At 40.9% G+C, this 27,709-nt stretch overlaps 1 protein-coding gene across 1 annotated transcript in view; it reads right to left on the reverse strand.

The window, feature by feature from the left end:
• Positions 1 to 547: 547 nt before the first annotated feature.
• Camk4 (calcium/calmodulin dependent protein kinase IV) overlaps positions 548 to 27,709 on the reverse strand; it is a 220,829-nt gene continuing 193,667 nt past the window's right edge. Inside the window, exons 8-11 of the mRNA XM_027400689.2 lie at positions 10,434 to 10,509; positions 6,350 to 6,476; positions 3,506 to 3,658; positions 548 to 2,332 (exon numbers count right to left, since the gene is read on the reverse strand). Coding sequence (XP_027256490.1) covers positions 1,907 to 2,332; positions 3,506 to 3,658; positions 6,350 to 6,476; positions 10,434 to 10,509 — 782 coding nt within the window. The 3' untranslated portion in view covers positions 548 to 1,906. The remainder of the gene's footprint in view (positions 2,333 to 3,505; positions 3,659 to 6,349; positions 6,477 to 10,433; positions 10,510 to 27,709) is intronic.

The raw sequence follows: 27,709 nt of genomic DNA on the forward strand, positions 1-27,709 counted from the left end.
AGACCCCTTAGTCTATCTTTGCTCTTTCCATATATGGGATACTTACCATACACGTTAAATTTGATGAGGAAGACTACACCAGGGAATTGCTCTTCTTAAATGGAAATCTTGAAAGTATTCTTAAAAGTTAAAAATAGCCCGTTACAACACTCAAAATGAGAGTTCTGAGAGGGAGTGACTAAAGAGGAGGGAAGTCAAATCCGAGCATAAATACTTAACTAAAATCAACTGAAAAAGAACCTCCTAAGCTTAGAGGATGTGCCCCAAGTCAGCTACCTGTCAAGAACCCAAATTGCAGACTACAAGAAGCACCACATGTCTCCTTCCCCGAGGCTGTTGGAGGTTTGTGCTTGATATCCTGAAGTGCCGATACCCCTAACAGCCTGGAGAAACCCCAGATCTAATTTAATTTCTCAGTGAAACTGTATGAGTCAGAACAAATTATCATTGTTTTATGAAAAAATTCTGTGCTGTTCATTTTTATTGCCCTCATTTTGGATTTTGAAAGTAATACTTTTTTTTATAAATTAAGAAAATCCACCCAAAATGTGAAACAGTTGTTTTAATAAAGTGTTCATTTTCACTCAAGAAACTTGATATGGGATTTAGTATAATTTCTATGAACCAAAGAAAACTTTTTATTCTGAGGGGGAAAAAAAAACATGCTAGTTAAGGTTAATGCTTTACCCTCCCTGAAATCTTGTTTAAGATGTTTTACTTTTCTGTTTTTGTTTTTGCTTATTTTTAAGACAAATAAAAGTTGACACTGTGCTAAATTCCTAATATGGAAAGTTCATCGTAATAAATATGCATCTTCCATTCCATTCTAAGTGTAAGAAAAAGATACTAGTTTTCACAATGAATTTTAAACTTATGAACAATATGTCTACATAATTGGAGGGGAGAATCCTGCAAACATTTCCTTATCCTAAGAACATCAATAATAAATTATCTAACAATGGAATGCATTGTTCTTATTACATTCATACATTTTGGCACCAATTTGTGCAATGGACTTTTCCAGAACTTGAAACTTGTTATTTCCAGAGTGTATACACAAAAATGTGCTTATATGCAAAATATTATATGAGCTTACAAATGCAAATCTATGTCAGAAATACAAAAAGAATTAATCTTGGTATGTCCAAGTCCCAATTAAATATAATTTTACTTAAATTTCTTTATTCTTACCTAGGTTTTATACATCTGATGGGGCATTTTAATGAAAAAGCAGGTGAAGGAAAGAAACAGCAGTTTAATAATTTCCTAAGAATTATAAACTGGCAGAATTTTATGACGACTATTTTGAGTAATCTTATATAGCATATTTAAGAATAAAATAAGACATTCTCTACACACACTTAAGGGGACTGTGTACTCATGGCTTGAGAATGCTTCAACATCTCAACACTGCAGATGTTTTTGGACACTCTCCAGGTATCTTTTATAACCTTCCCATCTGCCAAGCTGAACCCACTGAAAGGGTTTGGAAAGTCCTGGGAATGTGTCTTTGTTTGAGTTGAGTTCAAAGGACTTGCCATCTCTGAAGACTTCTAAAGGGTGTAGGATGCCTAAGCCTTCCAAGAAAAACTAGTTTTTCATTTCACCTCAAATATGTGCCACCAAAGGCTGAAAGGGTTTAAGTGTTGTATTGTTGGCTGGGAATTTCAAATTTAATTCATCAGTATCAGGGATCCATTGCATGCTGTAGAAAACATTTCATAAAGCAAACACATGCACTGAAATTAGGATTACCAACTGGTATATATGTTTTTTTTCTTTTTGTTTTTTGTTTGCACCTCAAAACAGAATCAATATAGTGCATATCATGCTCCCCCACCTTCCTTGCTGAAGGACAAAGTACATAAAATGCTGGGGCTGGTTTCTGAACCTAAGGGAAGCCATCTTAGTCCTCTGGCAGAATCGCATCCTGCTGTGGAACCACAAGTCCCACAGCAGGGGCTCCCTCTTCAGCTTTGGGGTCCATTTCTTCCTCCAAAGACTTCAGCTTCTCCCCTGAGCTCCTCTTCATGGCCAGGTCATCGGTCTTCAAGCCATCCTCCAGTGCCTGAAGCACCATCCTGGAGACCTCCTCATCTTTTATATCTGCATCTTTCTCTTTCACCGTGGATTGCAGATTCCTTATCTCAGCTGCTGCACCCTCAGCTACCATTTGGTTCTCTTGCATTTCCTCTCCCAGAAGAGCTGTGTTGTCCTTGACATCTTGGGTTGAAGATGGATCTGGGCTGGCCTTGTGACTCTCCTGGATGTTGGTGTGGCTGCTGCTGGCACTCCCCAGCCGAGAAGAGGCCACCACAGCCTTTACAGCTGCCTGATTAGAGAGAGAAAAGTATACAATAGTGTTTCCATGGGAAACCCCATATTGTAGTATAATCCCTACTTTGTTTTATAGGTTAGTGTTCAGTCTTTCAAAGTGAAGGAAATTATTTCAAGATTGGTTGTCAGCTAAAAAGGTATTTGGAGAAAGAACTGTAAAACCTCTATACAAATTAGAATTATTGGGACGATTGAAAACATGAGTAACTTGTGCCTCTGAGTGACTTACAGTTTTATATTCTCCAAAGGATGTTTCATGAAATACTAGATCCATGATTCTGGCTGGTATCATGGAAACAAGAGTGCAATGCTCAAACTAACTTCAGAAATAGTTAAGCCAAAGCTACTTAATACATGTCATTTCAAAATTAGACCATGGAGCTCCTCCTATCGGTCTGTGAAAGAGAACACAATGAGATGTTAATTTGGGCCTCTAGCTAGTCTCTGAGATCTGCTGTTTATATAGCTAGTCCTAAACATCATACAAATGCACTTAACCACCATTCTATTTATAGTCTCATGTATTTTGAGTAGTTTTCTGTCTTTTTTAAGTAATTATCTATAGGATGGAATAGTTTTGAAAGTTGTTTCCCAATTATTACAGGTTTAGAAACTTTCTGGATAAATACAAGTTTCTTGAATGGTGCCTTATTATACAAGAAGCAGCAATAATGTATCTGGTGGAGGCCAGTGAAATGATCCGGTAGGTTAAGGAACGACGGACGCCCTTGCCCCAAGCTTTGGGACTTAATGGTGGAAGTTGAGAATCAATTCCCTCAAGTTGTCCTCTGACCTGCACATGCTATGACACACCTTTAAGCTTGTGCACACACAGAGAAAGTAAATAAGATACACACAGACAGACAGACAGAGACACACACACACACACACACTTTGTAATTTAAACATACAGCACAAGTATTCATGTTCTGCTTTTTATTCCAGCTCTGAACCATTTCTTAAGTGCTTTCCTTCTCCTAAAAATGAATTCATGAGAAGACACACACACGCTCCAAAACAACAAAAACAAATCCTAAGTGATTTTATGTCACTATCTTAGGAGTTGAAAACCAACACTTTTCCCTGGTGTTGCAGAACATGAATAATCTAGTACTAAAGAAAGAAAAAACATCTTCAAACAAAACGAACAAAAAACTCCATGCTTTACCTTAAGCTTGCGCCGAGCGTTGAACTCTTGGAGCTTCTTCTGAGCAGTGTCCATGTGTACAAAGTTGGCTGCTTTACCTGTGACCCACGGGTGCTGGAGGGCTTGAAATGTAGTCAGCCGTTTCTTGGGATCCAAAACAATTAGTTTTCTGACCTGCAACCATAAAGAAATATGGACTCAGAGAAACTGTACTGGCCCTCAGACTGTGAATCTCCAAGTATTACTCTACCTATTAGCAATAGCACTAAGTACATGTTTTTGAACATGCTTACACTGGTAGGCAAAGGACCTACCTCAGGAAAGCAGCAGCTGAGGGTGTCCTGGAAGACTGGGCCACTTACCACCTGTAGGCCCAAACTCACAGCTTACTTTCCACAGAGGTCAAAGAATGGGGTCCTTGCTTGTCTACTGACCAGATGCCTTTTGAAGGTAGAACCAGCACTGGACTAATTCTAGGCCACATTATGAAGTCACTTAGAATTCAGAACTCAAACTACATCTCTCTAGAATAGGCACTCAGGCATCAACATTCCTTCAGGGGATTGAGTGGCCAACAAAAGGGTTATTGTTCAAATCCTTACTGAATACTATTTTAAGACTCTCGAAATTGATAGTTCATTTTCTGTAACTCACTGAAAGTATTTGAAGGAATAAATTCAGAGCTGGAATAAAAGGCACTTTAGGATAAAGAGAGGGAAGTCATTGGCCTGAGGCTTATGTCATGCATGGTATGGACTAAATTCAATTAATGGTAATCCATTCTGGAAGCTTCATTCTTGTTTGTGAAGATCGACAGACAGTGAGTTGCCAGGAAGATCAACAAATGAAATAATTCCCAGCCTTGGACTCAGAAGCAGTGGCCTGGTATAAGGGAGGCCACTACCTGGACTCAGGGAGCTCATATCCTAGTTATGCCTCTAACTACTCTGATGGCACATTCACAGGCACATATTGACTGTGAACTATTAGCTCCAACCCACAAGTGAAGAACAGAAAGATGTTCAAAGACCTTAGCTACTAAGGTCAAATACTTGGTAATCAGTCGAGCTTGGATACAAACTCAGGTCTGCATTGTGTGAAGCTCATCTTGTGTACTCAATGTGAAGACTCCAGAGTCTCAATAGACTTTGGTCTTGTAAAATAAGATACACTCAGTGATTTAAATATGAGGTCTTTTCTAGCTCTAGAAACCCAGGTAAAAAGGTGAAAACAGGTTATTGAAATCAAACAGCAAGTTAAATAAGGAGGAGACATCTTATTCTCAACTTCTTGAAGCTTTTTCTGTTTCATGTTTGCATAGGAGTGCTTTTTGGGGGGGCAGACACTAATTAGCATAAGGCAGGGATCTCTGGAGTCTGTGCAGCTTACTTTAGAAGGGCACAAGATGCAGCAGAGAGGCCAGACAGGAAGCCGTGGCTGCGGTCCAGGAGGGAGAGGATGGGAGTTGGTCTGAGACAGCGGTAGTGGAGAAGGAAAGAAGCAGAGGTATTAAGAGACGTCCTGATGAGGAACCAGCATAGGTCTGAACCAGACCCCTGAATGTTGGTGTCAGTTAGGAGACCTGGGCAGTCTATGGAGCCTCTGGCAGTGGAACCAGTATTTATCCCTAGTGCAAGAATGAGTTTTGGGAGCCCATTCCCCCATGGAAGTATACTCTGTCAGCCTAGATACACAGGCGAGGGCCTAGGTACTGCCCCAAATGATATGACAGACTTTGAGGATCCCCGTGGGAGGCCTCATGTTCCTTGAGGAGTGGATGGGGGGTGGGATGGAGGGTGGTGGTGGGCATGGCAGGACGGGAGGGAGAGGGAACTGTAAAATGGGATTGTTTTTAATTTAAATAAAAATTATCAAAAAATAAGAGACGGTCAGGAGTGGGATTACATACCCATATAGACTACCCCCTTCCTACTCACATTAGAAAAGCCACAGATCCATGAAACAACACAGAGAAAAGGGAGAAGTACCTAGAGGCTGAGTCCTGGGAAAGGGGCTCTAGAAAATTGAGTGAGTTCTAATAGTGCCTTTCTGCTAGTAGTCTTTGTAAACTTTGGCACACTTAGCAGATTCATAACTAGAAAGCACCTAAAATGCCCCTCTAACCTTAATGATTCAAAAATGAACTCTATCTCTTTGGCACATTTTTTTTCTCTCCAGGGGAATGATGGTTGCAATTGTATACAAGCAATTTCAATTGTACAAAAACATTCTTCTACTAGAAGAGGCAGGGTTCTCTCTTGAAGGGATTTCTTAAATATTATTGGGCTTCAGTATTAGCTTGAATGTGGAACAGTGAAAAGCAAACCATAAACCATTCTATTAATAGAGTGGATCTTGTTTATAATCCCAGTGGTGTATAATAGGGCTCATGCTATTGTTGGAGTATTTTAATAAGTTTAAAAAATTTTGAAAATTCAATTACATTTATTTGAAGTACATCTGCATTTGGGTGAATAAGCCACATTAAAGCAGAATTCTGTGTGAATGGTGTGTGGACTCTGTAGCCCAGTGTTATTTGAAAGGCTCTCTATGAGCCACCATGTGATTGCTGGGAATTGAACTCAAGACCTGTGGAAGGGCAGTGCTCTTAACCACTGAGCCATCTCTCCAGCCCGCTGTATATTTACCAGGTAGCAAAGAGTCTGTAACTAATACTATTATGATGATTCAGCTAATGAGGACCGGAGGGATACTTATTTTCATTCTTCACAAGGAAAATGCAACAGTGTTCCTTTTGAATTAAAATAATTTAGTTATGAAGAAATAATGATGTCAAATCAGCCTATTTTAAAATGTCTTTTACTATTAAAATTATTCATCTCATTTTGTTTGGGTCACACTTACCAAGTCCTTGGCATTTAAAGATACTTCATCCCACCAGGGGGAAATGAAGTAATATTCACAATTCAGAATTCTCCTGAACATGAACTGGTCACCTCTTTCATCATAGAATGGTTCAAATCCACAAAGTCTGGAGGGAAAAAAGATAGAGTCAAATACTTTTAAAAGATGAGGTAGATTTCATCAAATTTCTACAAAAATTCAAGATCTTTCTTTCTATATTCCCTACAAGTAACTTTACCTGTACAATTGTGTGATTATTTTCTTATAATTTATGACAGATAACATAAAAACACAACCACACCTGTAGGAAGTAAGAATAGTGAAACCATTTTTTTCAAAGCTACAAGGGGCACAAAAATACAATTAAAATGGCTAATATTATAGACATTATGGTAATGATTTTTCCAGCAGATTTTTCTTGAAAAATTAAAGTATTATATAGATAGATAGGGCTCCAATTTAGTATAAAATGGGAGAGTTAAGAATTCAGGTTTAAAAGTAGATACAAATGGTAATCCACAAAAGCTAGTAGAAGTCTGATATTTCCATGTATTATTCTAGTTTGGATTTCAGACCAAAGCAAAATAAAGATAGAGCTATTAATTCAAAATAAACTTCATTTTTACACACACACACACACACCAGATGTCTGACCACATTCACCTACACTTTCTGCTTAGGGTCAGCAGAAAAAGAAACTGTGAGAATGGGAAGCACCTTGGACACCTTAAAAGAGAGGGCAGGAAAAGTTGGAGTCTGCTCTGGGGTTTCCAAGCCTGCACTGGTGAGAGACAAGTGGGCAGTTCTGGATCATAGGTGGCAAAGGCAGCTCAAACTAATCAATGGTCTTTCCAGGTCACCTCGTGGGGTGCAGGTGGGGAAGGACTCAGTTTTCTTTAAGGGGCTGGACACTGGTGCTGGCCCATGTTCCAATGAGTTCCTCACAAATTAGACTTGGAGTTCTCTCTCTCTCTCTCTCTCTCTCTCTCTCTCTCTCTCTCTCTCTCTCTCTCTCTCTCTCCTCCCTCCCTCTTCTCCTCTCTCTCCCCTCTCCCTCTCTCTCTCCTCTCTCCTCTCCCTTTCTCCCTTTCTCCCTTCTCCCCCTCTCTCTCCCCTCTCCCTCTCTCTTTCCTCTTTCCCCTTCTCTCTCCTCTCTCCCCTCTCCCCCTCTCTCTCCCCTCTCCCTCTCCTCTCTCCCCTTCTCTCTCCTCTCTCCCCTCTCTCCCTCCCTCTCTCCTCTCTTTCCCCTCTCCTCCCTCCTCCCTCCCTCCCTCCTTGACCCTCTTAGCCTTCCTAACACTAGGAAAATGTTTTTTTCTTTTCTTTTTTATTTAATTTTTATATATTTGAATTACAAACAAGATTGAATTACATGACAATCCCAGTTCCATTCTCCCTCCCTTCCTCCCCTACCACTCCCCCAACTAAAATTCTACCTATCATATGTCCTTTCTTCTAATCTACACCTGACTCAACCTTTCTGCTCCCTCATAATGTCTGCATCCTTCCTTTTCTTCTCTTATCACTCTTGTAGCTTCCTCCCCCCTCTTCCCATGTTCTCAATTTGCTCAGGGGATGGTGACCCTTTCCCCTTCTCCAGGGGACAAAGTTTGTCTCTTTTAGGGTCTTCCTTGTTTAACACTAGGAAAATGTTGCCTGCTACTGGAGAAAGCAATCAGCTTATTCAGGAAGTTCCTTACGTTTCCCATTCTGAAATCCAAAGTAATAATAATTTAAAAGTCACAGTCCTCAAATGACTTCCTCACAGTCAAAAATGAATGACTGTTCTTGAGAAATGATACCTCAGGCTGTCTTTTAGCACACACAACATGTGTGGAAGTGGAACTCATTTGGACAATGATGCTGAGCTCAGATGTCTACATGGTATAGTCTCAGGTCACCAGTCCCCCACTAAGTGGACATGAAGGCTAAATAAAGGAGACATGCAAGTCCAGTGGTACAGTCCACAGATATGCCAACGATCCTTGCCAGGTGGACTTCAACATAGTATGAACTACAGGTAAACGAAGTGTCCACAGGCTTAGTGCTGATAGGGTGGGGAACTGAAAGATATTAGTCATGAGTGGCACTATCATTCTCATCCATAGCCTACTATAGGCCTACGTGTGTGAAAATATAAGAAATACGAAAATGAGTTTGTCTCATTTGGTAATGGACTAGGGGAAGTTGTTTTTAGAGAGATGATCTCTTTTTCTGCTTCCTTTCCCATGAGAGTGGCCATTCCATGGAGTTTACTTATTGTGTATTACAGTTATTCTGAATGAAACTTAATGTTCTGTTTTCATGTCCCTCGAGTTCTCTTATAGGCTACAACCCTTCAGGGTACATTTCAACCCAAAGTTATAACCAGGGACACACACATTTTAGAGACAAAAAAGAATCCTTATTTGTGTATGTCTTAGGGTTTCTATTGCTGGTGTGAAACACCGTGATGAAAGCAACTTGGGGAGGAAAGGGTTCATTACGGTTTACACTTCCAGGTAGAAGTTGGAGCTGATGCAGAGGCCATGGAGGGGTGCTGGTCATTGGCTTGCTCCCCCTGGCTTGCTCCACCTGCTTTCTTATAGAACTCAGGACCACCAGCTCAGGGATGATAGCAATACCCCACTATGGGCTGGGCCCTCCCCCATCAATCACTGTCAAAGAAAATTCCTCACAGTTGGATCTTATGGAGGCATTTTTGCAATTGAGGTTCCCTCCTTTCAGATGACTCTAGCTTGTGTCAAGCTGACATAAAACTAGCCAGGAGAGTGTAGTTTGGGTTTTTCACTTCCTATGATAAAGTACCCTTTCTTTGGTTTTTCAAGACAGGGTTTCACTATGTAGCTCTGGCTGACTTGAAGCTCATATATAGGCCAGGCTGGCCTCAAACTCACCGAGATCCACCCACCTCTGCCTCCTGAGTCCAGGGATTAAAGGCGTGTTCGAGTAAACCTGGCATCATGAAGTATTATTGCACAAGGCTCAGGAGCTAAGATTCTCCCTCACTCTGCCATGTGAGGACACAGTACAAAGGAACTTTTCACTCTGTAGAGCCCAACCCTGCAGCCATCCTAACCTCAGGCTTCCAGCCTCCAAGACTGTAAGAAGGCAAATGTCTCTATTTAAGCCACGCATTGGGTAAGGGTAGCTTACTTATGATAATCGGCTCTTCAGAACCCTGGGAAATTTCTCTGCATTTTATGGGTTGCATATTATGGGTTTCCCAAAACTAACTGCATTCCCTTCAAAACCACCAAGTGTGTTTACTGTGTACTAACTCTTTGGTGCACTGATGTTCGCTTTAGGCTTTCTGCAGCCACCTTCACATATGACTTCCTGAACTATTCCCTCCAGTTCCATCACTGCTTCACAAATTTTCTGAAATTATTTCTCATTAGACAGTAGCCCAGTGATGGAGTTTGGGAGAGCAGAGAATGAATTACCAGCTCATTTTATTAGGGTGTTAAGCCCAAAGCCCTTGTAATCTTCACATACAGGAAAATTAATCAATAGGTAAATGTGCTTGAAATATTCTGATAAGAAACATGCTACTGGTCTCCAGAGCGAGTGCCAGGTTAGGCTCCAAAGCTACACAGAGAAACCCTGTCTCGAAAAACAAAACAAAACAAAACAAACAAAAAAAGAAACACGCTAGTTTGGGATTTAAGAAACAAATAACAGATCTAGTAAAAACATCCAACAGTCTGCTTAGCAAGATGCAAATAAATAAAAGGGGAGAGTGTGACAGGTGGACTTAAATTTCACATTTATTATGATCATAAATATTTCCTCAAATGTGGGTAATATTATCTAGGAAAATCAGTTAAGGAAAAGCCCTAAACAGCTTTTACCCTCCAGGGAAATGATATAGTGAGAAGTAATATTGATTGTGAAACTACACTATTGGCACAGTTGGTATGAAATGGAATGCCACATCATTTGAGACTACGCTATCAGCATGGTTACTGTAAAAAGAAGCATCACAAAAAGTCAGAGGAACATTGGGTGTCATGAGAATCGTTAATTCACAGAAAATTTTATACAAAGTCTGTTTGCGTAAAGGCTGCTTTTCATCACTTACAAGATATAGGTGATTATTCCTACAGACCACATGTCCACCTCAGGACCATAGGCACAGCCTCGGAGAATCTCGGGGGCTGCAGAAAGAAGGAAAATGAGGTTCAATTGGAGCATCCCCTCAACACTCACATTTTAATTGCAACCAAAGGGGAGAAAGAAATTCCCAGCCTAAACTGCAGAACTCTCACCACCAATCTTCTCTCCTTTAACTACAGCAGGATGAACAAATTCTCACCTCTGTTTCTGCCCGAGACACTGCAGTCTTTGTCATGGGTGCATGAGAGTGATCGCATTCTGTACTGTAATGTCATCATATGGCTCAAATAAAATGGGCAGGGGTGTGTCTTTGCTACAAAACCCTCTTACTCAAAGGGCACTTTATACATAGACAAGGAAGACATGAGCCTTAAGCACAGTAAAGGGGAAAACAGGCAACATTAGGCTTCTTAGAAATTGAGAATGACTTGAAGCAGTGGGTATGCAGCAAGGCATGTGTGGGGGCAGGGAAAGAGCAGACTGTGGGAAGGGTATGCAAAACTCTAGCACAAGAAAGTCGGCATTGGAGCATGAAAGTGCTGACATACATCTTGGCCTTGACTGCTGTATGTCAGTCCCCAAGGAAACATTGTCCCCAGGTTCTTGAAGTCATAGCCTGAGAAAGGAGGCCTTCCCTATGCATAGTAAGATATATTGTATTAGCTTTATCTACTGTTTGGGTAGGAAGGCCTCCTCAGCCTTGGCATGGCCCTGGAGAGAAGACTATAATGATCTTTAAAATTTTTATTACCAGAGGGATATGGAAATTAGAAGCTGACTGGGTGTGGTGGTTTGTACTGAGTACTGGGGTGTGCTGTTTACCTAATTCACAGAGGAAGAGCAAGAGAAGCAATGCACCATTATCTGCAGAGAGATGGGGTCTATTAGCCCACAGTGTATTCTTGAGTGCTGTAGACACTGCTGCATGCAAACACATGGGAAAGAAGTTCCCTCCGTAACCCTCTACAGAGCAGCTGCAGTTTTTGCCCAACACAGCAACATCTGCTTTCTTTTCACACCACCATACAAGCACACCCTGCAGTAGCAGAATATTTCTCCATAAGGCATTTGCCTGTACTGAGTCAACTTTGGAGGTTAAAGGTTAACCGAAGCAAAGGGAAGATAAGATGTTCTTGTCTTCTGTAATAAATTTCTTAAAATACTTTTTTTTATAAAGGAAGGAACTTATAATATCTTTTATTTGGAGAAAGGGGCAGGTTTCTTTGTGTAATCTTGGCTGTCCTAGAACTCACTTTGTAAACCAGGCTGGCCTTGAACTCACAGAAATCCACCGGTCTCTGCCTCCCGAGTATTGGGATTAAATTCATATGCTACCACCATCCACCCTAGAATTTATACTATCTTAACTTCAATATAAAATTTAGGTCAAATAAAGTCTACATCAATTTTCATTTTAAATCAATTAACTGCTTTAAATAGTATAAAAGCTAAATCAATTAACCATCTTAAGTAGTATAAAGTATTTTCAAATACTAGTTAGCATGCCCTTGGCTCTCTTTGGAATCAGCTGGTATCACTTATAATCTATCTGAACCCTTTACATAATAGAAAGCCTTTTCCAAAAGCTTTCCAAAATCAATTTCTGGTTCTGGCACACCAGCCTTCAAGTCTCCCAGGTATCAGATGTCCTCACGATTGATTCTAGCAATCTGACATCTCCTTAGAGTAAGAAATAATGGAGAGTCAGCTAATTTCTACTTGGTAAAGACATCACACCAGATGCAGTGGCTCACACATGTGATCCAGTACTAGGAAGTGGGAGGCAGGTGAAGCAGAAGTTCAAGGTTACCTTCCATACCTCGGAGTTTGAGGCCAGCCTGGACTACAGGAGACTCTATCTCAAAACAAAACAAAACCCAGCAGGAGGATGTCACCCTGCCTTTTCAGGCTCTGAATACTTAGCACACCTTCACACTTTCTCTCACCTGATTCCCAAAACAAACAAAATTTAGTGAGAGGAAGTCCTTCCAGGGCATAAACATTTTGTTCAGATGCACTTGAGTGGCAAGGCATGTATGTAGTGGAAGGCTCAGCTTGTGTGCCAAAAGACAGGGGCTTCGTTCCTAGCACTAAAAGAGGTAGCATATTCTACATGATGGGCAGTCAATCATCTTTTCAGATGATAATCATAAATTGCCTTTTCCTGGCTGTCTTCTAAGTGATCTGAAGCCACCTGGCTTATCATTCAAGTTACACCCATGAAACAGCTGTTATAGAGCCCCTAGCACACAGGCCACCCTGCTGTTACAGAGCCCCTAGCATGCAGGCAACCCTGCTGTTACAGAGCCCCTAGCATGCAGGCCACCCTGCTGTTACAGAAGCCCTAGCACACAGGACAGCCTACTATCAGGACAGCTGAGCTTTAGTAAACCTTCTGAGAATTCTCTGAATGTCAGACACACCCTTTTAAAAATCAATTTGGATGGGATATAAAAGCTACTACACTGTATGGTACTTATTGACTACCTCTTAGGTCACAGTGTTAATTTCTTTTTTCAGTTAGGTGATAGCATCATTAAAACATCTGGAGATTGAAGATCCACCTAGAAATTGTGATGGACTCAAACAAAAGCACTGCAGCCAGTTCTGGAAATGCATGTGGCTTCTTGCTGTGGCCACAGGTGCTAGGCTGCTCCTCTTTTCCAGAGGCACTTGGAGAAAGCGACTGGCACAATTTTGGTTCTTGACTGTGCCTTTATCACTGCTTCAGATAGGCTCCATCACCCTTTCTTACTGATGGGGCTAAAGCCACAGAGTGGCATTTAGTTATAAGACTTTTCAAGCTACTATCAACTATTTTGACTAAAACAGATCTGAAGTAAACTAAGAAGAGTGGAATCAATGCATGCATGCATGCATTCATTCAATAAGTCATCAGATATTTACTAAGCACTTGCTACATGGTAGACACGTGGGATATCATAAGGAGCTAAATAGACAGCAAGTCCCAACCATAGTATAAATTACAGCAGGTCAGAGAGGTAAAAGTTAATTAAAAATAAGCCATAAGAAGAGATGCAAGGTATCTGCTGGCAGTCCTTGGAGGAGGATGTCTTCCATAGGGTTATCAGGGTCACACCGGTCATGGAGGAAGCAAAGTTCAAATTGAGATGTGCTGAACCTATGGAAGTTAACTAGGCAAATGGGGAGAGGGTGGTTGGTGAAAGATGGCAAAGACAGCTTCAAGTGGAATAAGCACCTATGCAATGGTCCATGGCAGGAAAGAGCAAGGCCTGCCTCAGGACCACAGTAGGGCTGAGGTGGGGTTATAATTCCAAGTGAGGCGGTCAGAACCAGTGCTTTTCTTTGTTATTAAATCTCTCCTCTACTTTTGCTTTAGCAAATTAAAGCACATGGGGGTAAGGAGCACGGTTCTGTGCACCTTAAAGCTTGAACCTGACTTTGCTCCATTCCAAAGCTCAGGGGGAAACACTGCCAAAGTCTTCACTGGAAAGCCTTGCCTTGAAAGGAATTTCTGGGAGACACAGGAGTCTAGTATATTTTTCCCTTTCTTTTCATGTATGTGTGGCAAGTTCACATGTATACATGTGAATATGTGGAACTCAGAGGACAGTCTTGGGTGTCACTCCTCAGAAGCTGTCCACCATGTTATTTTGAGACAAGGTGTCTCCCTAGCCTATGCTTTGCAAAGTTTGCTGCTTTGTCTCTGCTGCCCCATCACTGGGTTCACAAGCACACACCACCACACCTGGCTTTTCACACAGATCCTGGGGATCCAACTCAAGCACACCACCACAACACCTGGCTTTTCACAAGGATCCTGGGGATCCATCTCCATCACACACCACCACATGTGGCTTTCACATGGATTCTGGGGATCAAACTTGGTTCCTCCTGTCTGAACCGAAACAACTGAGCTCTTTCTCACGCTCTTGCACTGCCTTTAAGGCAGGCTAGGGATCCTCTGCACTTTAGTTCTGGGGGAAAGAGCAGGAGGGAAGAGGGAATACATAATCAGAAATCTCAAAACAAAACAAAACAAAAACCTCCTTCTTCCTCACACTCTTGGAAACGAGAGAAGGATGTACTCGGGGCAGCTGCCTAGTGCCTACAGCTGGACAGACTCCAAATTGGGTACTTTTTTTTTTTTTAAAGCATCCATGCCTTTAAGCTGTCCTTTGTTGAGCTGTCTCCTATATTTGGCAAGAAAAGCAGACCACATGTGTGAAATGGTGCGATTTTTAGACTAGAACAGTATGCTTCAAGGCTGTCCTGATGGAGGCACACCTTAGACTAGAATTCATTCAAGACTAGGCTAATGTCACAGAGGTTCCTCTAGTTAGCAGGGACAGTGTCAGGTAGCAGTTCTACGTGTGCCACCCTGTGAAGGGGTGAAGGGCTTCGACGGTATCTCAGGCTTTGTCACTCCTTTTGTATTTCTTTCTCATAAAGAGCAAGCCAGAAGGGTGTTCTCAACATAAGTGGCATATCGTGTGTTCCAAACAACTCTTCCTGTTCTCCTGCACTCTTTATTCACTGCCACTGAAAATGGAAACCCAGCTCTTACCTCATGTTTTCAGTTAAGCTGTTCCCAAAGCCTTCCTTGACACATGAATTGTGTGCTTTTTAGCTTGTGTAAATTGTATAGCTGGCTGAAGAAAGACAGGTTTTGTCACCTCTTTTTTTAAGGTTTTAATAATATGCTGAAGAGAAAATCAAAGATTTGAGAACACCTAGTGCTTTTAACAGTGACAACAAACAACGACCATCTCACACAAATTAGCAACTTGGGAGAGTCACTTTTCTAAGGGTCTATTGAGCTCTTCAGTGGTGAGGAAATCACAAATTTCTACAACTCTGAATCACACTGAGTCTCCAGCTCTCTTCAAAGCTAGCTAAGGTTCACGCTTGAAAAGCTTTCTTTCCATTTTCATGGGATAAGATGGAGTATAAGCCACAAACCCAACACATGTCAATAAGAGTATAATAATCTTTTTTTGTATATAGAAACACAAACAAAATAATGGGCTTAGAATTGAAACTTTCACATATATTAAGTATGATCCATACTATGTTTATCTCTAAGGGATACACAAACTTTCTCACTAGTGATTTTCAATAATTCTTTTGAAACTTTTTTATTCTATGCATATACTTTCTGTTTAACATCCCAAAATGGAACACTTTTGTGGGTGTTCGGGGCCCAAGTAGTGCAACTTAAGCAAATCCCACCCACTTACCTTCAATCACCTCTTCCCTTGACCTCTTTTCCTCCCATCATTCCACCCTCACATGTGTAATAATAGAGCCAAATCCCCGAAAAACTGGGAAATCTCTGGTACAGTTTGTTCTGTCAGTCAAGCAGTATCTTCAAGTTACAAAGGAGTGGAAATAAAAAATGACTACTGTGGAGATCAGCAGTTAAGACTGCCCTGACACCAGAAGCCTGTCTCTAAACTCACAAAGCATGGGGTGTGTGGGGTCTTCTCCTCAGATTCAATGCTACCAGCCATCTAGAGCCCAAACATACTCAGTTAACACATGTCTAAGTACATAATTACTAGGGCCTCAACTTAGTGTACATAAATGATATGTAGATGGCTTCTGGGTTGTAGCATATGATATATTTCTTGGGTGACACCCAAATTAGCAGGGCTCATCCTTCCTTCTCCTTGCTGATGGATCCCCAGGTGAATCTGTCAGATCTTGTTGACACTTTCAAAAGCCAGAGAGGCAGCCTCTTCGGTTGATGACAGGCATAGCTGTTAGAATATAATTTTGTATATGGAGGCAAAAATATGTACCTTGTGAGACCTATTTCTAAGCCCCAATGCTCTTTTCTGGGGCCTTTTCTTCAGTTTGAAGCTCTGGACATGGGAATATTCACATTCATTCTATCTGGTCTCCTAAAGGTGCATGGGCAAGGGAGCAGTCTGAGTCTGGGCTGCCTCCTCTTATGTTTTGCAGATGCCCAACAGGAGAGAGCAAAAGGTTATTGTACAAACATGTAAGCACTGAAGAAATCGGGAAATGTTAAAAAAAAAATCCACAGCTTATCTCTCCAAAGGGAGAAGATACTTGGCTGTTCTCCTGGAATGTTGGGTTACAATGAAGTTTACAGCCTGGTAACCCATTGCTGCCTGTGGAGCCAGACTCCACCCATACCTCTGAATATTATGTTTTTTTTTCCTCCCTTAAAACCTTGAGCATTGCTTCTAGATCTCATCCTTGTGAGTGATGCCACTTGCACTTTACAACACTACTTTCCAGAATCCGGTTATGCCAGCACCATTTGTTGAAGATGCTCTCCTTATTCCATTGTATTACACAATGGAGTACTAGTCAGCGGGGCGGGGGGGGGGGGGGGGGAGGGCAATGGAATCTTGAAATTTGCAGGCAAATGAATGGAACTAGAAGAAACCATTCTGAGTAGCTAACCCAGTCATAAAAAGACAAACATGGTATGTACTCACTCATATATGGACTTTACACATAGAGCAAAAGATTACCAGCCTACAATCCACACCACTGAAGAAATTAGGCAATGAGGAGGACTCTAAGAGAGACATACATGGTCCCCCAGTGAAGGGGAAAGGGACAAGATCTCCTGAGCAAATTGGGAGCATGGGGGAGAGGAGAGGGAGCTAGGAGAATGAGAAGGGGAGAAGAGGAGTGAGGAGGACATAAAGGGGCAGGAAGGTTGTGAAGGGGGAAGAATAGAGGAGAGAAAAATAAGAGATACAATCAGAGAGGGAGTCAGTATAAGTTTAAAGAGAAATCAGGCAATAGGGAAATGTCCAGAGATCTACAAGGATGACACCAACTAACCATCTAAGCAATAGTGGAGAGGTTACCTTGAATGCCCTCCCCTGATAATGAGACTGATGACTGACTTATACACCATCCTAGAGCCTTCTTCCAGCTAAACACCGAACTGAACTGGAATCCAGTTGCAGAGAAGGAGGAGTGATGAGCAAAGTGGACAAGTCCAGGCTGGTAAAACCCACAGAAACAGCTGACCCGAACAAGTGGGGGCTCTTGGCCCCCAGACTGGTAGCTGAGAAACCAGCATGGAACTGATCCAGACCCCTGAAAGTGGGTGTCAGTGAGGAGGCCTCGGAAATCTATGGGGCCTCTTGTAGTACATCAGTACTTATCACTAGCATAGGAATGGACTTCAGGAGCCCATTTCACATAGAGAGATACTCCCTCAGCCTAGACACACAGGAGATGGCCTGGGCCCTATCCCAAAGAATATGACAAACTCTGAAGACCCCCCCCCCACAGGGAAGACCTCACTCTCCCTGGGGAGCAGAAGTGGTATGGGATAAGTAGGGTGTTATTGGGGGGCAGGGGAGGAAGGGAGGGAGAGGGAACTGGGATTGACATGTAAAACAATCTTGTTTCTAACTTAAATTTAAAAAATAGAGGAAAAAATCTATTCTGCATTCCTGAACCTGATTATTCATACTCAGAAAGTTTAAAATTCTACATAATTATCACAAAGCATAAAGTCCAAAATCATTGCTTGTTAAATCTTGAGAGAAAAAAGTTCAAACTAAAGGTCTCTATCAGAAATGATCCTTTGTCAAAGACCTCAAGCCAAATCTCTCAAATATTACCTAGGATAGATAGAAAAAATTAAGAGGAACTGATTAAAGAGGCTAACATTTTGTATTAATAATTAAAATTATGGAAAATCCATCAATGTAATCCACTATATAAACAAACTGAAAAAGAAAAACCACATGCTCATCTCACTAGATGCTGAAAAAGCCTTTGACAAAATCCAACATCCCTTCATGATAAAGATCTTGGAGAGAACAGGAATAACAGGAACATATCTAAACATGATCAACGCAATATACACCAAACCAACAGCCAACATCAAACTAAATGGAGAGAAACTCAAAGCGTTTCCTCTAAAATCAGGAACAAGACAAGGCTGTCCACTCTCTCCATATCTCTTCAATATTGTACTTGAAGTTCTGGCTATAGCAATAAGACAAGAAAAGGGGATCAAAGGGATACAAATTGGAAAGGATGAAGTAAAACTTTCACTATTTGCAGACGACATGATAGTCTACATTAGTGACCCGAAAAACTCTACCAGGGAACTCCTACGGCTGATAAACACCTTCAGCAAGGTAGCAGGATACAAAATTAACTCAAAAAAATCAGTAGCCCTACTATATACAGATGATAAATCCAATGAGAAAGAAATCAGGGAAACATCACCTTTCACAATATCCACAAGCAACATAAAATATCTTGGGGTAACACTAACCAAAAAAGTGAAAGATCTGTACAATAAGAACTTTGAGACTTTAAAGAAAGAAATTAAAGAAGATACCAGAAAATGGAAAGATCTCCCATGCTCTTGGATAGGTAGAATTAACATAGTAAAAATGGCAATCCTGCCAAAAGCAATCTACAGATTCAATGCAATCCCCATCAAAATCCCAACACAGTTTTTCACAGACATTGAAAGAACAATACTCAACTTTATATGGAAAAATAAAAAGCCCAGGATAGCCAAAACAACTCTTTACAATAAAGGATCTTCTGGAGGCATCACCATCCCCGACTTCAAGCTCTACTATAGAGCCATAGTTCTGAAAACAGCTTGGTATTGGCACAAAAATAGACTGATAGACCAATGGAATCAAATTGAAAAGCCTGATACTGACCCACGCACCTATGGATACCTTATTTTTGACAAAGGTGCTAAATCTATACAATGGAAAAAAGATAGCATCTTCAACAAATGGTGCTGGTACAATTGGATTCGGACATGCAGAAAATTGCAGATAGATCTATACCTGTCACCATGCACAAAACTTAAGTGCAAATGGATTAAAGATCTCAGCATAAATCCAGCCACACTGAATCTTCTAGAAGAGAAAGTGGGAACTACCCTTGAACAAATTGGCACAGGAGACCACTTCCTGAACATTACGCCAGTAGCACAGACACTGAGGTCTGCAATTAATAAATGGGAACTCCTGAAACTGAGAAGCTTCTGAAAGGCAAAGGAAACAGTCAGTAGGATAAAACGACCATCCTCAGAATGGGAAAAGATCTTCACCGATCCCACATCTGACAGAGGACTGATTTCCAAAATATATAAGGAGCTCAAGAAGCTAGCCACCAAAACACCAAACAATGAAATTAAAAAGTGGGATGCAGAACTAAATAGAGAATTCTCAACAGAGGAATCTGAAATGGCTGAAAGACACTTAAGAAAGTGCTCAAAATCATTGGCCATCAGAGAAATGCAACTCAAAACAACTCTGAGATACCATCTCACGCCTGTCAGAATGGCTAAAATAAAAAATACCAATGACAATCTATGCTGGAGAGGATGTGGAGAAAAAGGAACACTCCTCCATTGCTGGTGGGAGTGCGAACTTGTGCAACCACTCTGGAAATCAGTATGGCGGTTGCTCAGAAAAATGGGAATCAGTCTACCTCAAGATCCATACATTCCTCTCTTGGGTATATACCCAAATAGGGCATGTACATACAACAAGGACATATGTTCAACCATGTTCATAGCAGCATTGTTTGTAATAGCCAGAACCTGGAAGCAACCAAGATGCCCCTCTACTGAAGAATGGATCGAGAAAATGTGGCACATCTATACAATGGAGTACTACTCAGCAGAAAAAAGCAATGGAATCTTGAAATTCACAGGCAAATGGATGGAACTAGAGGAAACCATCCTGAGTGAGGTAACCCAGTCACAAAAAGACAAACATGGTATGTACTCATTGATATATGAATTTTAGACATAGAGCAAAGGATTACCTGCCTATAATGCTCTTCACCAAAGAAACTAGGAAACATTAAGGACTCTAAGGGATAAATGGTCCCCAGGAATGGAAGTGGCATGAACTCCCGAACTAATTGGGGGCATGAGGGTGGGGGGGGGAAGGAGCTGCTACAATAAGAGCAAGAGAAGAGGAGAGGAATTGGAGGGGCAGAAACATTGAGTTGGGGGAAGAATAGAGGATAGAGAGCAGGATGAGAGATACCATATCAGAGGGAGCCACTATAGGCCTGAGAAGAGATCTGGAACCAGGGAGATCTCCAGAGACCTACAAGGATGACACGATCTGACAATCCAGGCAATGGTGGAGAGGATAACCTAAAAGCCCTCCCCCTAAAATGAGATTGATGACTTCTCTTTATGCCATCCTAGAGCCCTCATCCAGTGCCTGATGGAAGCAGAGACAGACATCCACAAATATACAATGAGCCGAAATCAGGAATTTAGCTGAAGAGAGGGAGGAATGAAGAATGAAGGGGTCTGTACCAGGTTGGAGAAACCCACAGGAACAGTTGACCTGAATAAGGGAGAGCACATCGACCCCAGATGCTGTCCGGGAGGCCAGTACAAGACTGATCCAGACCCCTGAACATGGATGTCAATAAGGAGGCCTCTGTACTCCAGGGAGCCTCTGGTGGTGGATTAGTATTTTTCCCTGGTGCAAGAAGGGACAGAGCCCATCCCATGTGAAGGGTTAGACTCTGGCCCTGGACACATGGGGAAGGGCCCAGGACCAGCATAGGAAGACTTGGTGGACTTTGCAGAGCCCCTGTTGAGGGCCCTACCCTGCCTGGGGAGTGGTGGGTGGATGGGGTGGGGGGTAGACTGGGGGTGGGGAGGAGAGTTGGGGGTGAGGGGAGGGAGAGGGAGAAGGGACTTGAAATAAGCGTGTTCCCTAACTAGAATTAATAAAATAAAAAAAATTAAAATTATGGAAAAACTGTTAATCCCTTTTTGCAGTGCTGAGGGTCGAAACCACAGCCTTGCACATACTAGACACCCATTAGACTAGATGGGAAATACACATGTGAGCCGAAGGCTGAGCATCACATTAGTGCTGACACTTTCTCAGCTTGAGATTTTTTTTTTTCAGAGCAAGAAGAGGAAGGTAAGGAATTCTCATTTACACAGCATCCCACACATTAATCATGCCCTCACATGCCAACAGCTGAAGGCCTACATTTAGCCACCGATATTTAAGAACTAATCTTTTTATGACACCACATTCATTTGTAGTAACTGATTTTTAAAAATGGCAGAATTAATCTGTCACGATGCCATGTGCATTTCTAACATAAAGGCAGCCATAGTCTGAATTATGGGGTAGTTAATCCTCTATATATGGAAGCTCCCAGAATATTATTTACAGGAATAGGTGCCTGTGGAGTTGCCAATAGCTTCACATACAGTGGCAGCTCATTCGTTAGTTGCTCATAATTAGCTTTCATTTCGGTTTAAATAGAAACACAACACATATTTGCCATTACCAAAGCCTGCAAATGGGAAAACACTGTTATGCTCATGGGATTAGCATGTGGGACATTTTTATGTATTAATATTTCATCTGAATTATGCCAATAGGGCTGTCTCAAAAAATAATGAGACCTTGGCAAATGTTGAAAGAAAATAAATTCTTAATAGCTTCTGGGCTTGGAAAATAGAATTTGAATAAGCACAAAAGTACAGATATAAAATATGAACATACATGGCTTAATTAATCAAGCTAATGAACAAATGAAGTGATTGGTATCAGACAAAAGTAACCTTTTACCTAACCTGTTGCCATATTGGCCTATTTTATACTTTTAATCACATTTTTGTGATTGGCATAGCAGTTAATATCACATAATTATATTGTAGCATGTTTATCAGAGCTATGACCCCACATAATGTATGATCTTTTCTTCAATGAAAAGATATTGAGAATCCCTTTAATACCAAACACTTTATGGGCAACTTTAGAATGCTAATCACTGGTTTCCATCATCTGGGCCAAAAATATATAATATAGATATTATATATTACCTGGAACTTGGTTTGAACATGTACAATTTTTAAGGAAATACTGAGTATTTGCTTAAATCTGAAGTATCTATAGTTTTTCTATTGCTATTCTCTTAAACAAAACAATCCTCTTATTAACAGCACTGGGCAAAGGTTCTAAGAACAAGACTGAGTGGGTAGCTTTTCCTGTCTTATTTCCCGAGATATGACAGATGGTGTGACATAAACACTTGCTCTCTCAAAGGATGTAATTTGGAAAGCCTTCCTTTAAAATAGGAACCATGAACCAGAGAATAACTGACCTTGGATGTAGTCACCCTTACAACAGGCGATCAGAACACTCTCCCTGCCTCTCCTCCCAGTTGCTAGGCATCTCCCTCAGCTAACATAAAGTCTCTGTATCATAAATATCAGATGTTTTGTACAATTTTATATTTTTTACATCATTAATGGGTCGCATTGGGGGTATGCATGATTTGTTATTCAAGCGAACAAAAACACAGAGAGCCTCTACTACCTGTCCCTTAAGCACCAGGAAGAAATAACTCTCTCCCTTAGTCATCCCAGAGAAAGGTGGTGGGTAATTAGGGATTAGCATAGCTTCTAGACCATATACTTGCATGTGCACATTCTCATTCTCTCTCTCTCTCTCTCTCTCTCTCTCTCTCTCTCTCTCTCTCTCTCTCTCTCTCTCTCTCTCTCTCTCTCATATGTACAGGCACACCCACATGCACTACTAAAACTGCCCTGCCTTGTTTTCCCCTTGGGAATCCCAACAAAGGCCAAGGCTAGAACCTGCCCTTACTGTTGTCTTTTGCATCCTGGGCATCTGCTTTCTTTCCTGTGTCAACCTGCATGACATGCATGTTCATGCCCTTTAGAATCCATGAGTGTAACCATTTTATTTTTCCTGAGCTCCCTCTCTATCTGTCGTCTGGTAGCTCCACTGAGTTGTTAAGTCATAAAATGCTATCTCCATGTAATGTCATGCTCTCAATTGCAGGAAAAGGGTTCTTTTCAGCCCTTCACTTAGGGTTCATTCTTAATGCATTCTGTAAGTGGGCAATTTCCTTTCCATCTACTCATTCTTGGAAGACCACAGTCAGTACTTATCAGAAGAAACTAATGACAGTGCTTATCTGTGGTGAGTCATGATGGCTGGAATTGAAGGAAAACCAGAAAGTTATGTTTTAGATGATTTCTGACTGGTCTCATTTTTAAAACATGTGATTGTAAGTATGCACTTTTATAATTAAATTGTTTTCTCAGTTCAAAGTCCTGCAGGTTGCTTTTGGTCTAGTTTTCTGCTTCCTGTGCCCCTGGTGTCATTATGACCTCTGTTTTTTCTTAGTTTCCCATGCTACTGTACAAACTCAGACATTGCCATCTCCACGCTAAAGCAGTATTCTAGTGTATTTCCTTTGGGTCAAGAAATTGTGTGAGTAAATATACGTTTATACACAATTTGAACCTTGCTTTTGAATATTAATATGTTGACCTCACTTGTGTTGAAAAATATTGCAAAGCTGCTCAGCCTGTATGATAGTGATTCCATACATTTTGTCAGCACTTCAGAGTCCATAAAGCATCACTTTCCCCAAGTTCCCAGAATAGTCTCGGAGGCAAGCAGCCTTCTTTGCTACTTTCATCTCTTTCTATTACAGCAAATGACTCCCTTCCTGGTAAGCTGCTGCTCTTGACTGCTCAGCTCCCTTTGTTCCCCGTTACACATACTCTAGGGGCAATGTGTACATCTGTAATAATAATAATGATAATAGTTAATAACAATAATAGAAAATAGGTCACCATTGTATGATGACAGTATCTATGAATGATTGTTTATATGTCAAGGACAATGCACTAAATAGTGTTTTTTGCAATGATATCTAAACTGATTTAAGAGTAGGTCAACTATTTTTTCCAAGGAGAAGCTATTTGTAACTTTGTCATTAAATGGCAGGAACTAGTATTTACAAAAGCTTTTTGACTTGGTTGTTTTCTAAATCCTTCCCCTTCAAATTCATTTGTTGTGTGTCAGATATTTATAAAACACTTGACTTCAAAATACAACACTGATACAAAGCCTTCATTGATTCACCATTCCTGACCCCAATATTTCTGAATATTTTTAGCCTGACATACAGATTCTTTTAAAGCACTTTTTAGTTTTAATTATCTGTTTGTGTGTATATGGGGGGATGTTCTTGTGAAGGCATGTAGGTTTTTTTTTCTCTTTTATCCCATTTTCTATTTGAATTAGAAACAAGATTGTTTTATATGACAATCCCAGTTCCCTCTCCCTCCCATCCTCCCCTAGCACCCCCCCACCACTAAAACTCTACCTACCACATACCCTTTCTGCTCCCCAGGGAGGGTGAGGCCTTCCATAGAGGGGTCGTCAGAGTCTGTCATATCCTTTGGGATAGGGTCTAGGCCCACCCCAGTGTGTCTTGGCTCAGGGAGTGTCCCTCTATGTGGAATGGGCTCCCAAACTCCACACCTAGGGATAAGTACTGATCTACTATTCCTGTAGGCCCCATGGATTTCCAAGGTCTCATCACTGACACCCATGTTCCTGAGGTCTGGATCAGTCCCATGCTGGTATTCCAGCTATCAGTCTGGGGACCAAGAGTTCCCTGTTGTTCAGGTCAGCTGTTTCGGTGGGTTTCACCTGCCTGGTCTGGATCTCTTTGCTCATCACTTGTCCTTCTCTGCAACTGGATTCTAGTTCAGTTCAGTGATTAGTTGTGGGTGTCTGCTTCTACTTCCACCAGCTGCTGGATGAGGGCTATCGTGTGGCAAATAAGTCAGTCATCAATCTCATTATCAGGGCAGAGCATTTAAGGTAGCCTCTCCTCTGTTGCTTAGATTGTTAGCTGGTGTCATCTTTGTAGAACTCCAGACATTTCCCTAGTACCTGACTTCTCTGTAAACCTAAAATGTCTCCCTCTATTATATTATCTCTTATTTTGTTTTCTTTTATTCTTCCCACAACTCAATTTTTCTGCTCCCTCATGTCCTCCTCACCCCTCCTCTTTTCCCCTTCTCATTCTCCTAGCTCCCTCTCCCCTCCCCCCATACTCCCAATTTGCTCAGGAGATCTTGTCCCTTTCCCCTTCTCCTGGGGACCATGTATGTCTCTGTTTGAGTCCTCCTTGTTACCTAGTTTCTCTGGTGGTGTGGATTGTGGGCTGTTAATCTTTTGCTCTATGTCTAAGATCCATTTATGAGTGAGTACATACCATGTTTGTCTTTTTGTGATTGGGTTACCTCGCTCAGAATGGTTTCTTCTAATTCCATCCATTTGCCTGCGAATTTCAAGATTCCATTGTTTTTTTTCTGCTGAGTAGTATTCCATTGTGTAAATGTACCACATTTTCTCTATCCATTCTTCAGTTGAGGGGCATCTAGGTTGCTTCCAATTCTGGCTATTACAAATAATGCTGCCATGAAAACGTTGTTTCTAATACATGCAACCCACCTTTCCAAACACATCTGTACCTGTGTCCAAGATTCCATAATACCTCTGTACCTATGTCCCAGGACTCCATGCTCTAGCAGTACAAAGTGGCAAACTGAGAGACAGCTTCTGAACAAGGCAGGTGCTGTTGTGGAATATTTGTTTAACTAGGCAACAATGTGTTTCATTTGCTTATGTTGCATTTGATAAACTATGAAAGGAAAGTTGAGACTGGTCAATTAACAGGAATAGACCCAGAAGAAATTGTAGTACCTTTTACTAATGCTGAAATGGACTCATTAGGAGCAGAAAAAGGAACATTGGCAAAGAGCTTGCAGTATTTTTTTTTTTGAGGGTTTAGCAGCAAATATCCCCAAAGCAAAAGACTTAAGTTTATAAACAGAACTAATTGGATCCTTCCTCGAACTATATGGGGAACACCAAATTTTGGAGCACCTACATTTTATACTGATGCAACCAAATCAGAAAAGGCGGGACTATGAGAATGAGAAGGGAAGAAGAGGAAGGATGCAGAGGTCACGAGGGAGCAGAAAGGTTGAGTCAGGTGTAGATTAGAAGAAAGGATATGTGACAGGTAGGGTTTTAGTTGGGGGTGGTGGTAGGGGAGGAAGGGAGGGAGAAGGGAACTGGGATTGTCATGTAATTCAATCTTGTTTCTAATTCAAATAAAAAGTGAAAAACAGAGATACATTACACAATGCTTTATTAACTTTAAAGTTTTTAAATGGTAATGAGAAAGGAACCACAGCTGTCATTGGATAGACATTGGATAGACGAGAAACATTGGATAGTAGAAAAATAAGCTGCTGAATTAAACCAGCCTGTATACTTTAAAGATGTGTTGACCTCAGAATGGAAACCATGCTATGTGTTACCTTGGGGAAGAGGTTTTGCTTTTGTTTCCACAGAAGAAAAACTATGGATCAAGATTGATAAAAGATTAGATTCAAACAGGAGAGACTTCTTATTAGGAGAGGTTATAGTTCATCAAACCACATGGCCATTCCATCTAAATTAACTTATAAGACTAACAAATATCTTTCATTTGCTAAGTTATAACCTGACAAAAAAAGGACACTCCCCATAGTTAGGGGTGGGGCAGGGTTTTGATTTTGTCTTCCAGGAAAATAAAATCAACTAAGGAATCTGAAGACCACTGGACAAATGAGACATCTGAAGAAGAAGGACAAAGCATCCAGAGAAAATGCCTTAAGAAAAACAATAAATTGGCTTAATGGAATAACACATTTATAACAGAAAAAATCCATAAATCTCAAACATTTGTTTGTGCTGTTTTCTATAAACATATAAGGCAAGTAGTCTTTTTGTAGTCCCAACTCAGTTAAAATTTAATCCTGGCATTGGAGTTGGAGGGTGGCTCTCTCCTAAACCTACACATGCTTGTTGAAAGAAAACCCAAAGTCTCTGTCTCGTATCAGAAGAGCCACCTGGTACAGGACAGAAGAAAGCCAAAATTAAGAGAGTATTCTATTGTCACGAATCTCACAATTCCTTGGATTTATTTTGACGCTTTAAAACTTTTTAAATGTGTAAGTACTATTTCAAAATTTAAAAGATTAATACACACATATAAAGTTTTTTTTGTGGTATCAATGGTCATATAGTATACTAACTAATTCTAGATTTAGGCTTCATCAAGCTTCCTGTACATGATTTCAGGCATGAGTCTTAAGCAGGTAATTAGGAATTAAACCTGTGTATCCCAGATGTATTTAATAGATTGTGGTCCTTTAACCTCTCAGAGATCCGCTGCATATGACATTTAAAATGCTTAAGTTTTCTCCAATGAATCATGATCATTTCTAATAGCGACCTTTGAAATTTGCAGAAGGATGATGGGGCCCCACAATGATGATTCTGTCTGAATTGTGGTTATGTCACTAGGATGACAAACACCACCCAAAAATCAGCTTTGGACTAT

Source organism: Cricetulus griseus, chromosome 2 (assembly GCF_003668045.3).
Source record: "Cricetulus griseus strain 17A/GY chromosome 2, alternate assembly CriGri-PICRH-1.0, whole genome shotgun sequence".
NCBI lineage: Eukaryota > Metazoa > Chordata > Mammalia > Rodentia > Cricetidae > Cricetulus > Cricetulus griseus.